The sequence below is a fragment of the Stenella coeruleoalba genome, assembly GCF_951394435.1.
Source record: "Stenella coeruleoalba genome assembly, chromosome: 21".
NCBI classification, from domain to species: domain Eukaryota; kingdom Metazoa; phylum Chordata; class Mammalia; order Artiodactyla; family Delphinidae; genus Stenella; species Stenella coeruleoalba.
In genome coordinates, this window is record NC_137167.1 from 7,979,351 (window position 1) to 7,997,685 (window position 18,335).

At 43.0% G+C, this 18,335-nt stretch overlaps 1 protein-coding gene across 12 annotated transcripts in view; it reads right to left on the reverse strand.

Annotated features, from left to right (window-relative positions):
• KCNU1 (potassium calcium-activated channel subfamily U member 1) overlaps window positions 1-18,335 on the reverse strand; it is a 235,525-nt gene that overhangs the window by 113,072 nt on the left and 104,118 nt on the right. For all 12 annotated transcript variants that reach the window (XM_079909209.1, XM_079909217.1, XM_079909216.1 and 9 more), the window contains one exon: window positions 10,319-10,433. In XM_079909209.1, the coding sequence (XP_079765335.1) occupies window positions 10,319-10,433 (115 nt within the window). The remainder of the gene's footprint in view (window positions 1-10,318; window positions 10,434-18,335) is intronic.

The window sequence follows — 18,335 nt, forward strand, 5'->3', positions numbered from 1 at the left end:
TTAACAAGTCAGCACAATCTTCCAGCATGTTTACCAAGCAATTCCAATATTTACAGCTGACCTAATTGGTTGTGGGGCAGAAGCAATGAACAATATTTTATTGTCCTGATAGCTGTGCATGTGCTGAAGACAGCTGCTAAGGTGTAAAGCTACCCGGTGACCCTGAAGTTTTGCCTGCCCTGTGTCTGCCTTCATCAACCAGCTGTAAAACAGGACAGAAAGCAGGAGGGAAGGAGAAAGGGCTTCTGGAGTGGGGAGCGAAGGAGTTTGTTAAAGATGTCTTCTCTGAATCCTCTTTTGGCAAGAAAGATTTTTCCAGTTATTTGGGGGCTGTTACAGACTCAAAAGTTAACTTGTTCTTGGCAAGTTTGTACAAAAAGTTACAAATAACGACATGAAAGCCAATAATATCTTGGGTCAACATCCCTGATATTTGACACTTAAGTTGAGGCCAATCTTGGTCCTGTCCTTGAATTTCACTGTCAAAGCCCATGTAGTCTTCAGAACCCCAGCATGGGTCTAACACAGGCTGGAAATTCTTATGTTCTCAGGTCCTTAGAGAACGGGCTAAAAACAAAGAACCCTCCTACCAGGCAAAGACCATACTGCTTCACGGGGAGGCAGAAACTGGGTCTACCTCTCACGTTACTCACGGTGAGTTCTGCTGCAGCTCTCCACCCCTCAGATTTAAATGAAGATCACATTTATCTCTCAGGCCTCTGTCTTTCCTACTAATGCTACTGGTGTTAACACAAATGTAGAATGCCAGTACCATCTTAGCAGAGAGCTGCTTTGAGGCGAGTCTCCAGACCATGGGTTCAATTACTGTGTGGGCCAATCTTGTCTTCTGGGTCATGATGATGATAATGATAATAAATGCTAATTTATTGAGTGCTTACTCTCTGCTAGGAACTTTGCCAAGAGTCTAACACGCAGTCTTCTCATCAGCCCTATGAGATTGGTACCACCTGTTTTACAGATGGAAGAGCTAAGCCCCAGAGCAGTGAGTGCCTGGGTCACCATCACACAGCATGGAAGTCACCGAGCTGAGATATGACCCTGGCCTGTCCATCTCTGGAGTCTCCACTGTAGCCCTGGCACTGAGTAGCCTCCTTCTTTATCACTCTTGCCTCAACCTAAAAACTAAGCAAGCACTGTGCACAATAAACTTTGAGGTGCGGTTTTAGATGCATCCAGGAAGCCCTTACCAAACGCTGCCTAGAATAACACCTCCCCTTCGGATATCTCCCACTTAGGACTCTGTCCCTTAGCTGAAGTCCTTGATCCTCATGAAAGCAGAACTACCCCTGGAAGGATTAACATTGTAAACTTCTGTTTTCGCAAATGATGGTTCTAATAGTAGATGCTGACGGGCATGGGAAGTAGCTGGAAATTCTAAGTCCTGAGTAGAGGTGATGGTGGGCATCAAACAGAGAGCACAGGATGCAGAATGAAAAGTCTGTGGCAACTGCCTAAGTCACATTTACTTTTTCCCTAGGCATGTCCTTAGTCCCTGAATAGAGGTTTACTTAGAAACAGTGACTAAGCCTCCCATAATCTTGACCTTTGTCTTGTTGAGTTAGTTGGTCTTTTATATATGACCCTAAACAGACAAGGTCTCATCCCTGCCTTTTGGGAGATTTTAAGTGAGAAGAATGAAAACATGCAAAAACTAACTACTTAATTCAAATAAATACATACACTCAGTAAATAATCAGTTGTCCTACAGGAATTTTTATTCCTGTATTACCCGGGATGCTTCCTCATCTCACCATCCAGCTAAATCAATGGAAATTTCTGTACCCGTGAAGTCCTAGGAGAGTGTGACTTCATTTTCCTTAAGACCTGTCCACATATTCACAAAGAGGTTTAAAAAGGGCTTCTGTCCCTCTTTCATTACAGCCTTCTAATCTAGTCAGACAGGGCGAGGAAGACAAGAGTAATGAAAGGAATATGTTGAATTGTCCATGGTATTACTCTGACACTTTTATGAAGCCTAAAGCTATTTTGTCTTCTATTTTTAAGTAATGAAACTAAAATATTGTTTTTTAATATAAAGAACTCATTTATTCAATACATATCTGATGAATTATTCCTATACAGGCAGACCTCAGGGATATCGCCGGTTCATTTCCAAGCGACCACAATAAAATGAATATCGCAGTAAAGCAAGCCACACTAATTTTTTGGTTTCCCAGTGCATGTAAAAGTTACGTTTACACTACACTGTAGTCTATTAAGTGTGCAACAGCATTATGTCTAAAAAATGTACATCCCTTAATTAAAAATATTTCGTTGATAAAAAAATTCCAACCATCACCTGAAACTTCAGTGAGTTGTAATCGTTTTGCTGCTAGAGGGTCCTGCCTCGATGGTGGTGGCGGCTGACTGATGGGGGTGATGGTTGCTGAAGGCTGGGTGGCCGTGGCAGTTTCCTAAAATGAGGCAGCAGTGACGTTTGCCACATTGGCTTCCCTGTAGCACGCAAAGCTGCTTGTCGGTGTTTTACCCGCGGCAGAACTTCTTTCAAAATTGGAGTCAGTCCTCTCAAACCCTGCTGCTACTTTACCAACTAAGTTTATTTAACATTCTAGATCCTTTGTGGTCATTTCAGCCATCTTCACAGCATCTTCACCAGTAGATTCCATCTCAAGAAACCACTTTCTTTGCTCATCCATGAGAAGCCACTCATCCACACAAGTTTATCGTGAGACTGCGGCAATTCAGTACCATCTTCAGGATCCACTTCTAATTCTAGTTCTCTTGCTATTTCCATCACATTTGAAGTTACTGCCTCCACTGCAGTCTTGAATCCCTCAAAGTCATCCATGAGGGCTGGGATCAACTTCTTCCAAACTCCTGTTCATGCTGAGATTTTAACCTCTTCCCATGAATCATGAATGTTCTTAATGGCATTAAGAATAGTGAATTCTTTCCAGGAGGCTTTCAATTTATTTTGCCCAGATCCATCACATGAATCACCATGTATGGCAGCTACAGCATTACAAAATGTATTTTCTAAATAATAAGGCTTGAAAGTCAAAATTACTCCTTGATCCATGGGCTGCAGAATGGATGCTGTGTCAGCAGGCGTGAAGACAACATTAATCTTGTCCATCTTCATCAGAGCTCTTGGGTGACCAGGTGCATTATCAATTAGCAGAAATATTTTGAAAGAATAATTTACTAAGAAGTAGGTCTTAAGAAGGGGCTTAAAATATTCAGCAAACCATGTTGTAAAGAGATGTGCTGTCATCCAGGCTTTGTTGTTTTCATTTATAGAGCACAAGCAGGACAGATTTAGCATAGTTTTTAAAGGTCCTAGAATTTTCAGAATGGTAAATGAGCACTGGCTTCAATTTAGAGTTACCAGCTGCGTTAGCCCCTAACAAGAGAGTCAGCCTGTCTGCTGACGTTTTGAAGCCAGGCACTGACTTCTCCTCTCTGGCTATCAAAATCCTAGGGCACCTTCTTCCATTACAAGCCTGTTTCATCCACACTGAAAATCTGTTCTTTAGTGCAGTCACCTGCATGAATTATCTTAGCTAGATTTTCTGGAAGCTTCCTGCAATTCTACATCAGCACTTGCTGCTTCCCCTTGAACTCTGATGTTGTGGAGATGGCTGCTTTTCTTAAACCTCATGAACTAACCTCTGCTGGCTTCGAACTTCTTCTGCAGCTTCCTCACCTGTCCCGGCCTTCACAGAATGGGAGAGGGTTGTGGATTAGGCTTTAAAGGAATGTTGTGGTTGGTTTGATTTTCTATCCAGACCACTGAAACTTTCTCCATATCAGTAATAAGACTGTTTCACTTTCTTATCATTCGTGTGTTCACCGGGGCACCGCTTTTAATTTTTTTCAAGAACTTTTCCTTCGCATCCACAACTTGACTGTTTGGCACATGAGGCCTAGCTTTTGACCTGTCTCTGCTTTCGACAGGCCTTCCTCACTAAGCTTAATCGTTTCCGGGTTTTGATTTAAAGTGAGAGACGTCGACTCTTCCTGTCACTTGAACACTAAGAGGCCACTGCAGGGTTATTAACTGGCCTAATTTCAATATTGCTGTATCTCAGGGAAGAGGGAGGCCCGAGGAGAGGGAGAGAGATGGGGGAACAGCTGGTCGGTGGAGCAGTCGGAACACACACAACATTTATCAATTAAGTTCATAGTCTTAAATGGGTGAGGTTCATGGTGCCCCAAAACAATTACAATAGCAACGTCAAAGACCACTGATCACAGATCACTGTAACAAATATAATCATGAAAAGTTTGAAATATTACAAGAATTATCAAAATGACACAGATACACAGAGTGAGCAAATGCTGTTGGAAGAATGGCACCAACAGACTTGCTTTGATGTGGGGTGGCCACAGACCTTCCATTTGTAGAGAATGCAGTATCTGCAAAGCGCAATTAAACAAGGTACGCCTGTCTATATGGTACTTCGCTAGAGTCACAGCACACTGCTTCTCAAGAAATCTGATTTCTGCCTAAAGGTACAGGACAAGAACTAGAAGGGCGGTATTCAGGGGATCTAAAAGAGAGCATCTACTAATTCTTTCCTTATTCTTTTATTCTTCTATTCCCTGGTACCCTAACTCTTTCATCTGTCTTTGGAACTCAGGCTCGTGGTACTTAAAAATAGCACTTCTAGATGTGTTTGAGTCTATCTTTATACCTACCCCCATATCTACACCTATAATCGAACATAGATACATCTGCCTTACTGTTTTCTTTGAACTGTTAATTGAGACTTGATGAAGATGCTTACTAAAACTTCATGACCGAAATACACCCCTGCTAGTGATTTCTATGTATCCAAATAACACCAATTGAAATGAGGAAGGCATCTTCAGAGGTTCTGAAATGTAAGGTAGGAAACCATAGGACTGGGGACATAAGTGCTACCTGGACTCTTGGAGAGAGGTAATTTGGGGAGATGAAATACTGGCTATACGGTATTAAGTAAACACAGACTTCTAGACCATGATTTGAAATCCTACAGTAAGAGAATACTCGATAAGCACGTATGAAGGAAAAAAATCAAAGACTGCTTCTGATTTACTGGTTGTGGGCCATACTGTACTCAAACAGAAAAGCCCATGCTTGTCTAGAGGAAAAGTTATTTTAAAAGCTTAATATGGAAGAAAGGGGGAAAAAAAGTACCTGCTCAGATAATCTCATTTGATTAGTTTCTGCAGAAAGCTCAGATAGGATGTGGAGAGAGAAGAACCACGTATGGTGATTCGTATCCAAGCTTCTCCCCCTGGAAAGACCCTGGAAGCTGGTCCTCAGTAGGAGTTCAGGCATCACTGAGGTTAAAAGATGGTGTTTCTCTTGCCTGGATCATCTGGGGCACAGAATTCAATAAATGTGAAGAGCTGAGAATAGAGAAGAAGGGCTCAGCTTCCTTTCCTGACATCAGTCTGTGTGTGTGTGTGTGTGTGTGTGTGTGTGTGTGTGTGTGTGTGTGTGTGTGTGTGTGTAAGGGGCATGGTACTCGAAAGTGAGAACTTGTAGGAACAGATGTCCCAGGAGCCATGCCTGGCAGAGGATGCCCTGGCAGTCCTTCTGATGGACTGTAGTTTGCTCAGAAACTGAAGACTGCCGAGGGATCAGCTGGAAGACACTGGGAAAGAGCCAAGGAAGGAGCTGGAACCTCCATGGAAAGAGTGTTCTGGAGGGGAAATGGCAAGCAACAGACTTGGGTGCAACAAAGTGAGTGCTGACGCTCCAGGGATGGTGGGCTGTAGACAGTGCATGAAATTTTGGAGGGTCTTAAACTTCAAGCCCTCTCCCCTTGCATGAGAAAGATATTGGCTGCAAAAGCATGGAAATCTATGAGCCAGGGGAACGATGGCAGAGGTGGTGGGCGGGGGCACAGAACCACAACCAGGGAACCCTTTTTCACTTGCTCGATTTTTACTAGATAAGAATTTAATCTGTTTTATCTCACTGAATCCTCACAAATAACATTTCAATTATTTTGGTTCTAATATCATCTCTGTTTTGAAGATGAGGAAACCGAAACCTAAAGGCTAAGGAAGGTGGGGATCTAGGGCTCATGCCTGCTGTGGGGCGATGCTCATGGCTGGTATTGATGGGCCACTTGCCTATTAAAGAGCTAAGGCTGGGCTGGACATCGGGAAAGAGAGAAAGAAATACTACGCATGGTCTCTGGTATCTCCAAAAGGACATGGGGGAGTATGAAGACAAAGCTGATACTATAAATACAATCTTAGTCACAGGTTTCACAGAGACAAAGTAGGAAGGGAAACTGTGTGGAAACTTATTTAGGCTTCAATAGAGTCTATAAGCGTTGAATTAGGCAGACCCAGAGGGAGGGTTTCTACGGAAGGGCTGATATTCCCAGAGAAGACAAACCTTTCTATTAGAATTGGTCTCCTCTCCTGACCCAGATCTATCAGACACTACTTGGAAATTTCTGCCTCTCCTTGTTTCACTGATTAGCGATCTACCCATGTCCACCTGAGTTTATAAACACCCACTTTTCAAAATACTGAATGACTTAGTGTGGTTGTTGTGTTACTGGCCAGTCACAACATGAATTAGTTGTATCTAAATCTTTTCTTTCTAATACCTAATCAAAACCGGTTTTCCTGAAGAAGTGGATTTTGATAGAGACAGAGAATAGTCAACGACTGTACAATAGTAAAATGGTCAGAACTTTCCTAAGCTCACCCAAAGTGGGATGGCCACAGTAAAGAAACTGGAAGTGAGGGCAAAGGGGCTCCACGAGGGTTTGAGAGGCATTTTTATTTATCATCACATTTTGCATAGGCGTAGCTCTAAGCTTATCACCCTGAAAAAAGTCAGAGGAAATATTCATCTTCCCCCTCTCGTATTACATGACCTCTTGACTTAAGGACGCAGAACGCTGGTGAACAGAACTAGTATTTGTCTATCTGCTCAATGAATACATAACCACCACCTATTAAACAGAGTTTTGTGTGCTAGTCTGAGACCCAAACTGCTATTTATATGACGTTGCTTGTCGTTGCTTATTCTGTGGCAAAAGAAAGATACCAGGGATGCAGTGAAATATCGGACTATAACTTTCACGTACGTTAGGGCTGTCTGTACTGCTTCGAGTACTAAGAATAGAAGACAGTAGTTTCTGAACTTACCAGAAAACCCACTAGTGGCCTGAAGATTACATCTTCAAGAGCACCAAGCCCACTGTCAGCAAAACTATAAATGATCGTAGGCTGGTTTGGGAGTGTGCATGTAATATTAACACATCAGAAATGGATCACAAATAGCGCCCACCACACACACTACATTTTTCCCCCAATAACGCCCGCTTGTCTCTACTACGCCATCAAGTCTATCTTACCACTCGCGATCGTTACTCAGGACATGTGTTTGCTACTTTGCTAGCTGGAATATCTTTGCCCTACAAAAAGAAAAACAACAAAACCCCCCCCAAAAGCAGAAAACAAAACCCACCCTATTCTGTAGTCCCAAGTGGGAGCTTTACCTGTCATATATCCCATTAACACTGGATTTCAAACAACTGAGCTGACCACTCCCTTGGTGAAATATCACAGAAATTCACTCGCAAATAGCACTGATCTGTCAATGTGCATATGACCGTCTCATCAGCAGTCTGACTTTGATTAGTTTTAAGCTCTGTAGTTCATGAGAATCTGTCTTGCTTTTGAATTAAGAGGTACAAGTGAATAAGCATCATCTTTAGAGATGATCTGGATGGGAAACTATCACTATCTTTGACCTTCTTTAGGGGCTTTAAAGCATATTCAGGGATCCCCCAGCCATAGAGAGGGCTGATGGGTCCAGGTTGCAGATGGACCAGGCCAGCTGGACCAATTCTCCTTTTAGATGCCTGCTTTAGGCCATTTCCTTATTTATCATAGACAATAAAGGGACTAAAGACAATGGGGAAACATCAGTAAGTTAAATGATTTTGTTTGTATAGCTGTGTTAAAGAATGGTGGGAAACGTCAGTGAAACTCAATGGCTGAAATTGCATTTAAGGACCTTCTGTGGGTTTTGATTATCCATGACTTGCTAATCCTCTCTTACCACAGAGAAGACAAGGGAAAGAATAAATAAAAGCATAAACATGGTTGGAGCATTTTACGTGTTATCACATATGTTATCTTTATAGTCTCAAAACACTTTTCAGATTGGAATCATGTTTTTGCAACAAATTTGCGTCAACGTAAACAGAACATACATGCATATATTCACACACATGCGCGATACCAACAACCAAGAACGTATTCTTGAGAAATCTGAGACGCTATTTCTCACTCCATCATGCATCCACACCTCTAGTCAGGCTACTCGGTACATGGAAGGCTCCATGTTTTCCCCACGCGTTGCCCGTGTTACATTCTCCACAGGAACTGAGATTCCCATTCTCTTACCTTTCTCCAAACCCCACTTCCTACAGGAAACATTCTGGAACAATCCACCCAGCCCCCATTGACCTCTTCCTCTGACCTGCTGTCAGAATCATCAGTGTAGCACTGGAAGGGATGCTGCCTCATTTGGCCTCTGATTTAATTTATCTGAATTCACCTTGTTTACCCAACTAGGTTGCACGTGGGGGTGGAAACATGATCTCTGCATCTAAGCATAGTGCCTACTTAGCACACAGCTACTCAATACTTAGCTCTTTACCCACCGTTTTAAAAAGAAAGAAAAATCTACAAATCTCAGTGCTAACCCCTAGCTGTTCTGTTGTCATTAAGAGTGAGGCAAAATTCCTGAAATTCCATAGAACCTTTCCTCCAAACAGATGTTAATCCTTTCCCTCCTTTCCCACAGATTATCTCACTCAGATTTCATAAAATCCTGGAATGGAAGGCAGGGAAGGGCAGAAAATATAATTCCTAGATTTTTGTATTCCTCTTCGAAGGCACATACATGAAGCGGTGGCACCTTCGGTGGCTCAGATATTTGACGCCTGCCTCACCTGTTGGACAGGTACACAGCAAAACCTCCGTTAACCAGACCCATCTATCCAGAATCCTCAGTTAAACAGAAGCATGATTCTTCATGCATTAAAAGAAAGAGGTGAATTATAGCAAAAACAGGATCAAGGATTTATTTCAAAATCCACATCCTTGGAGATCTCTGCATCTACTACATATTCGGTCCAATCTCGCTCATCTTCCTAGATACAAGAATCGATCACTGCAATAATAAGGAACATTTAATGAACGCTCACTGTCAGTGAGGAATCAAGCAAAATGCTTTAAATACCTCATCTCATTCAGTCCTTACAAAGACCTACAGAGTATTCATTACCATTATACTCATTTAAGATATCAAAACGGAGACACCTAGGGCTTCCCCGGTGGCACAGTGTTTGAGAGTCCGCCTGCCGATGCAGGGGACACGGGTTCGTGCCCCGGTCCGGGAAGATCCCACATGCCGCGGAGCGGCTGGACCCGTGTGCCGTGGCCGCTGAGCCTGCGCATCCGGAGCCTGTGCTCCCCAACGGGAGAGGCCACAACAGTGAGAGGCCCCGCGTACCGCAAAAACAAGAAGAAAAAACAAAAAAACGGAGACACCTAGAAGTAAAGCAAGCTGCCCAAGATCGCACAGCTTAGGGAGGGCCAGCGTTTGCATGGAACATTGTGTGATGCCAGAGAAGATGATACAATCCTTACCTATAGCCAATCACAATTCTCAATCATGAGAGATTTTCCTGGTATTTTATAGCTACTAAATTGAAATGCTGCCAACACATGACAGAGTTATTCACAATAAAATTTGGGGTGACAGAAGTTTTAGATCAACGGTCTATTTAAAAATTATTCAATAAACAGATCACACTCTTCAGCTCCAACCCCGCATTCTGCTTAATCGGGGTTATCTTGGAGTAGAGAGATGCAGGAAAAAGAGAGTAGGGGAGGAAGAATTTGTTGGCCCTATTCTGCAGATTTAAAAACCGAAAGCAATCTCATCAACAATTTGTTGGAAATAAGGCATGGATTAATAATAGAAAAAACCTTGAGGAAGAGTTGAAATTTTGCCCTCACCCACATTTCCTGAGTGCCTGGAGGGTGACCTGAAAGAAAACTGGGTGCATAACCTCTGGCTGTCATAAGTATAAATTATTTCAGCAATGTTGTGGGAGGTATATTCGCTTAGTTCAGACATATTGGGAGAAGTTGGGAGGAACTCATGTTGGTGAGGAACAACTGTATTAGTCAGTATAGGAGCTGATAAAGCAAATATTCCTGTTTAAGTCAAATTTTTATTGCCTAGTGATTCTTAGAAAAAAAAACTTAGAGGACCAGGGTCCTCTGCATCTCTTACCTGGTGGTCAAGCTCAAGTTGCTAGCCATGCTCATAGGGGTCGCTGGGCTGGAGTCCTGTGTTTTTGGACCAGAGTGTTCCCTTCCGCTGTTTCTCATCACCGTGACTGTTGTCCCTGCAATGTCATAGCCATCTTGGTGAGCTGGCATAATACCCCTTCATAAGGGATTTCTGGACTGTTCCTATTGGCTGAGAGAGCTCTAGCCCCTTGGCTAGGGAGAGGCTGAGAATCCTCAGCTACAGACTGTTCTAAGAGGATGGTTTGTAGAAAACTCTTTAATTTCCTTCTACAGAGTTAAGAGAGTGGGTGAAAATGACTGTGAGGATGTTAATACCATATGGTATGCTTAAAAGAAGTACCTACTGAGTACTTTCTCATCCATTCTGCACCTTTCTCATCCATCATTCTTCCCGTCTCATCCAGAAGGATAGCATTTGGGGAGCCTTTCGGCTGCCAGCAGAGTCTACAGCCGCTACAGGACACTAAGGAAAGATCACTATACAAGGTCGCTATTCCCTTCTGCAGATACCAGTCAGCCTGCAATTCATTCTCCTTGGATACTGCTTCCTTTTACTTCATTTTTCCTTCAAGGCTTCCTTTATTATTTATTTTAACCTTTGAAGAATCTTGATCTTACCTGGGATATGTCTCAAAACACTTGTGAATTTCCACATCTGGAAATAACACAAAAGCAGATAATCTTCTCATCTGCAAAACAGGGAGAAGACTGGGACCTCAAAGGGTGATGGTTGAGGATAAAATGCAAGAATGTGTGAGCAACATTAAATGAGCAACACGAAGCTGCTGAGATGGAAACAAACTGACACCTGAGCCTCCTGCGCCCACATGCTGATACTCCATCACGCCATTTTTATTCCAGAACAGAGGTTTAACCTAGGAATCCTTTAAACGCACTTGGCTAGGAAGCCATCCTTGCTCAATAAGAATTGGCACTCGGTACTGTGATGAAAACTAACATTCTAAAGGATGCTTTGGAAGTCAAATGCTTTTCTTTCACTATTCAAAAACCCTGCATGATCTGCTTGCCTGAACCTGATTGCCAGCGGATCAGAGATGGGAAGACTGCCTGGGAAGAAGTTATCAAGGAGACGGACGGAGCCAAAGAGGAGGCATCACTGCCACTCCTCTTCCTTGCCCACCTAAGTGGAGAAAAGAGACAGGACCTTTCCTCCTGCGTCAATTTAAGAATCTCTCTGTACTTAGACTACTCGGAATGGGGAGTTCCTCTGGAACAAGCCTTTGAACCCACACTGAACCAGGTTTTGGACAATGGCAGACGTAAAGAGCCACAGAACCCTCTTGGTATCCCTCTTCTTTTGATGTAACTCTTTCTAAGCCATTTTAATCTGCAGAAAATATCAACTGAGTCAAAACATACTTTTGGAAGAAGAGCAACATCCTTTGCATATGTGATTTGTCGGTTTAAATCAGCAGTAATTGCATCATCCAGGTGTACCAAGAGCCAAGTATGGAAGAAGATTGCTCCCTGTCTGTAATCCTCAGAAGCCTTCACTTACATACGGAATTTTGATGGGGTTTTCAGCTTGATAGATGTTTCCTTATTTTGTGGTTACCTTTTGCCCTGGGGGGAATGGCTTGGGAAGGGAACGTCTGAAGAAAAATCTAAGCGAGGAGTAGAGTGTTACCAACTGTCAGTTTTTAAAAGCTAGTCGGCTTAGTACTCGTGATAGAAACTGAGCTGCGGAATGTAAAACGCAACATGCCTAAACTGGCTTGGGAACAATGGAACTTTCGGGAAGTCTCTGTTTTCTCAGAGCCTCACTCTCCAGCCAACAACATTTGCCAGGTATTAAAAAAAGGTGGGAGGGGACGGGCGGGTGAGGTGAGTGCTAGGTATGAACCGTGAGAACTTTTTGCTCAATAAAGCTTTGAATCTTCCCTTGTGTCCTTCTTAATAAAATCTCTCCTGAAAACACATGAATGATTTGCATAATGTTGGACGCTTTCAGGATTATGGAAGTACGTCATGGATATGGGGGCTGGAAGGTGCAGTCTCGTGAGGATGGGTGGGGGCTCCCGCAGTGTGTGCTGCCTGCCCGAAGGGAAAAGAACTGGTCCACGTGGTCTCTGCTTCCTTCAACTCTAAGTTCTATAATCCTAATGAATTTCACAAAAAAGTCTGAAAAGTGTCCTCTCTACCAGGTTGCAGAGAGGGCCGTTAAGAACGTGCAACAATTACTGCCCTTTCTCCCAGTTTCTTTACTGCCCTTTCTCCCAGTTTCTTTGCTGCTTCAAACATCTGGGAGAAAAACCAAAGAATAAAATAAAACTAGGAAGTAAAGTCCCTGTCTCTCAAGGCAGGAGATAAGCAATGGAAGTTTTTCTGATTTCACTCTAAGAGCACTTGATCATTTGATTTACTTATATTTTAATCTATTTAGCTACAGCTGACAGTGTCCAAGTAATTACGTTTTCAGATTTTAGGCAAAAGGGAAAAATGAAATGGATTTTTGCCTAACGCCCTAACCAGCCTGTTCATGGCTTGCCATGGCTTACTATGACTTCTTCTCTATGGATATTCTAAAGAGGGTTTCCTTAGACATCAAAAAAGACATGGCATCTAAGACCTGTGGGTGACTGAAAAAAAATAAATTAAAGTCCTATGCACGGCCAGCATTTGATTATCTTTCTCTTTTCTTCAAGAAGTGATTTCCTTGACAGCTATAGGCAACCATTTTCCTTTCCTGGCACACGTGACAGGATTGCATATTAAGACATGCCTCGTATGTGATTTCCATATGGAGAGCACTAATTCTACTCCTCTCGATCTCCCTCAGGAAATATGATCATAGCCCAAATGAGGGAAAACAATTCCTGCCTTATGTGGCTGACACTGAATCTGCTCCAGTTTACTAAACAGCTAACCTGTTGCAAAATTTAGTATCTACCAGTCATTGTGACACACCTAAGAAGTGATACCATGTATTCTGGATAAGAAACACTGCTCTCAGGAGCTGAAGAAGCAGTAGGACAAGAGATCAAGCCAATGCTTTCGTCTTGTGAAAGTAGGCATAGCATTCATCCATCTATTTATTTTTTATTTATATATCTGTTCATGATCAGAACTTCAAGAAAATTCTTAGAGCCATGAAAGATGGCATGGATTGGCCTGAAGAGAGGCTAGATGTGGGGAAACCTGCCAGGACGCTATTTCAATCATTGGGATGAGAAACAAAGAGGGCCACGGCCAAAGTGGAGATGGACACCAAGGACTGGAGAAAATGAAGCCCCCCAGCCAATGGCGGGACCGACTCCAAGAACAATGGCAACTGTCGTGAATACAGGAATGCAAGATGTTGGTGGATGGTCTCTGTGGACTATTACCGGGTTGTGTTCCTTTGTGCTGGAATTGGGTGGACGTGTGGTCCGTGGCCCTGCTTTAGAGAAGAAGAGGCATTTAGGAACACCTCTGCTCTCTCTCCTTCCTATAGCCATTGGTGCAGGAGGAGAGCCAAGCTAGAGAGATGAGCTGGTAGATTCACTGCGGCGGTTAGAGCTCAACCTTCCAGGTTTGGAATGCTCATCCCTAGGGAACACTGGGCTGGGCTGACTCCCTTCTTAAAGAGGTCACTTAGTCTGAGATGTTGATGAAAAAAATGACGCAAGGCAAAACCTAAGGAAAACTATGACGTAGAGTCACTTCAAGTTTGGACCTCCTATTCAAACTATTTCTTATCATTTCTGCACATCCCCGACCCCTTTTCACGCCCTCTTTCCAATTTCCTCTTCATAATTCCCCTCTCATTTACGCGTGACTCCATCACAAACATTAGCATTTTAAGGAAGAATCTAAAGCCTTTCTCAGGGGGTGAGGATTAGGGGAATTTGGACACAGCTTTCCTAAGGCCACTCTCCCGCTGCCCACTCTCCACGCCATCACGTACAGAGACCGGTGTGCGCTTCTCCCTGCCCTGGTTGAGGACCCCGACTCTAACATCTCAGGCGTTAGAGAATTCACTGCTGAAACGGCAGGCAGCGAGCTGTTTAGCTGGAGCTGGCAAAGTTTCTGCCCAGTAACTTATCTAATCACATATGATTCCCCCTGCTCTTCAGGCTGGCCCTACCATGCATGGTCTTCATGCGGATCCAAAACACACTGGGAATGGGTTCAAATAAGTAAAATCTACCAGGACTTCTCTGCCAATTCTTATTTCAACTGAATTTCACTGATGAGAAAAATAACGAGATTCTTTTTTGAGTCTGTGTTCCCACGGGTTCTATGATAATTACCGTATATGTAGTACTTACTATTTGCCAGGAACTGTTCTTAATGCTTTCTATGTGAATAGACTCCACCTGTATACTCTTTATGTACTAACAGTCTCATTTAATCCCCTGAGATATGTAATATTATCACCAACATTTTAGAGAAATCTGAAACACTCTGAGAGCTTAAAGAGTTTGCCTAAGATCACACAGCTAAGAAGTAAGTGAGCAATGCAGAATCCAACGTTTTTAACCACTGCACCCTGCTGCCTCTCTAAAATGTTAGATTATGAACTTAAGGGGAGAACCTCTGGTATGGTTCTATTCAGACAAAAAAAAAAAAAAAAAAAAGGAAGTGATCAAAGAAGAGGGATTATAAATCATAGAACATCAGAACTGAAAAGAGCCATAGCAGTGATGAGGACTGCTGAATTTCAAAAGGATGACACTGAGATCCCAGAAGGTGATGTGTCTTCCCTAAACCGCATCCAATCAGTGGCACTGCCGCCGTCAGAATTCAAGTCTTCTGACTTCTCATTGAGAACAGGAGGTGGAAAAAGTTGGTGCGGCCGAGCAAGCTTAATTAACTCAACGAAGAGATAATTCTTTAAAGAAGTGGACCGGGGATACATTTCATCTGACTCTGAAATGTAAAATATTCAACCTGAAATCTGAACTAACTCTAAGTCAGTAAATTTTCTATTCTCTCATCTATTGGTAAGTTCCTTAGTCCTTTTAGAAAGTTAATTCTCTGGAAGAATTTCCAAGACATTATCATGACTTTTAAATCTATAAGGCCAAGTAGTCCCCTTCTACAATGATGTCCTCTTTGGCACATTTTTGGCTAGAACTAACTCTCCAGGTTCAAATTCAGACACAAGTCCACTCCCCTGGCTACCAGACCCTGAGTGTTTCACGGTACTCTGCTGCCATCGTCTGGCAGAGTGAAGTAAGAACAGCTGGCTCACGCATAGCCGGCTATTTAAGAATCTTGGTACCAGATTAATTAGAGTTGTCCTGGATGTAGTAGAAGCGGTGATGGAGGATCAGCATGGAGCAAGAAGAAAAAAAAAATGATTCTATTATGAGAAGAATGAAAGGTTCTGGGGAAGATCAAATGCCAGATTATAAATTGAAAGTCTTACTGATTCCCTAGATACTATAAATTACCTGTTATAGAAATGGGTGAAATTTGGCGTATCTACAAATAATGAATGCAGAGCTCTTTTCTTTACACAGAAATCTTTCCATCTTTATACTACACCAACTAACTTCCTGCTTTAAAATATTTATAACAAAAACACACTTAAAAGTCAGCTAAATGATTATTCAATTTATAGAAGTTTTTGTTTCGCAAAATGACTGACAGCAGTGCATGCATATGAGTGTATAACTTACGTGCAAAAGTTTGATTTGTACGTTGTGTTTACAGGGATATGTCTACTGCATGAAACAATGCTGAATTTTCATATGGGATAAAGATGTGTAATGAGACGATACTCTTAATGTATTATTTTTTTCTTTCTTATTCACATCTCTTTAATGGGACACTTCTCCATTTAGTCAGCCTCACCCATTGCCTCAAGAATGATTCATATTGGGCCTCCCTGGTGGCGCAGGGATTACGAATCCGTCTGCCAATGCAGGGGACACAGGTTTGAGCCCCGGTCCGGGAAGATTCCACATGCCGCGGAGCAACTAAGCCCGTGCGCCACAACTACTGAGCCCGCAAGCCACAACTACTGAGCCCGCATGCCTAGAGCCCATGTTCCGCAACAAGAGAAGCCACCGCAATGAGAAGCCCGCACACCGCCATGAAGAGTAGCCCCCGCTCACCGCAACTAGAGAAAGCCCACACGCAGCAACAAAGACCCAACACAGCCAAAAATAAATAAATTACAGAAAAAGAATGATTCATATTGTTATAGAATGCAAAAGAGTCAATGTTTAACTTCTGAATCCCAAATAGGCTCTTGAAGCCCATTTAATTAACAGTATTCTTCAGAGTCAAGCGTTCCGTTGCAAGTCCTCTAGGTAATAGGGATTTCAGCAAATGGCATAGGAATAGCTTCTTTCTATGCCCAAAACTGTCTTAGATTTTCACAAAAAAATTTAAAGGGTCAGAGAAAATAGATATGGTTAAGACAGAGCCTTTAGTTCAGAATGTGGGATGGAAGCATGAAAAGTTCCATGGGCTTGCTCCTCCACGAAACAACAGTAACTAGTGAAAACTGAAACACGCACACATACAAGCCCAATTAAAATCTCTAGAAATTGTCCTACAGGCATGTAGCAAATGTAGACAATTTATTCAAAAAATTATACCAAACCTTAGGAAGAGCTACAAGAGCCACAGGCACTTGAGCCACAAACGGCTTCCTTTCCTCCAACCCCAACTAAGTGTGACAGAAGCTCCATTCTGGTACGTGTGCCCGGAAACACAGAGCTCCCCTTCCCTCCAGCTTCCAGGCGAGGGCTACGGTGTGTCTCGGGGAGGGGCAGGGCACCGGCATTTCTCATTCTCCCAGCCCCATGGTGCAGAGGCTAAGTTCCAGGTGAGCACAGCCAAGAGGCTGGGGGCTCCCTTCCTCCACGCAGCCCTCACTCATCACAGGGTGAAAACCGTGGAGCACTAATAGCCTCATCCCAGCGCTCACCCAAGGCCGAGGTTTTACAGTCGCAGAGGCAAACCAAGCCCAGAAGCTAGCGCCACTGCCCAGAGACCTGCTCAAAAAGCAGATATGTCAATTCCAGAGAGGTGGACGACCGTTTCTACCCCACAGCTCCTGGGCAGTGGCTCAGAGGTTCTGCCCAGAGGGAGAGGCAGGCCACTACCATAGAGAGCGCTGATGTTCTTCCCGAGGGAGTTGGCTTGACTTGGAGTACAGTGTGGAGAAGCTCAAGCCCAAGGATGTTCTTGAAAACAATGGTGATTTTGCTGGCAAATCATTAAGTGGATGCTGGTAGCTCCATGAGAACAACAAGGTAAACCATGGGCGAGGATTGACCATAGTGAACCAGGAAAGAGACAGCGAATAAGTGCTCTCTCAGGGTCAGAACAAACCTCAGACTAGCCTCAGAAACTACTCCTGCAAAGGGGCTCAAATTTAATTGGATAATATTGTAAAGCAGTATCTGCTTCAGGGTATTGTCAAAAATAATAGAGTCTCTGGCAGCCAATGAGCGTAGCCCAAGAGCTGGGTGTGATACCAACAGAGGCAGACAGCTTAACAGAGAGTCAGGAAAGGAGACAATTAAAAAGAGCCCAGTTAAAACCACTGTCATCCCAGGGTGACTATGTGCATCCCAAGGCTATACTCTCTGATGGGCAACACCAGAGGCTTCACACTGCAGGGGAAATAGAGTTCAATGAAATAGTCCAGCCAAGCCACTAACCCACTAATCCAACAAGGAACGACAATACCACCCCTGGTGTCCAGAGGCGCTACAACGAAAAGTTTGTGCTTCAAATTATTTGAAGAAAATGAAAAGCCAAACCACAGGATGGGAGGAAACATTTGCAAATCACATATCTGATAAGGGACATGTATCTAGGATATTTAAACACCTAATGCAACTTAATAATAGAAAGACAATAGCCCAATTTAAAAATGGGCAGAGGATTTGAATAGACATTTCTCCAAAGAAGATATACAAATGGCTAGTAAGATCCTTATTAAAAGATGCTCAACATCTGTAGCCATTAGGGAAATTAAGTTAAAAATCACAATAAGATGCCACTTTACACTCATTAGAACAGCTATTATT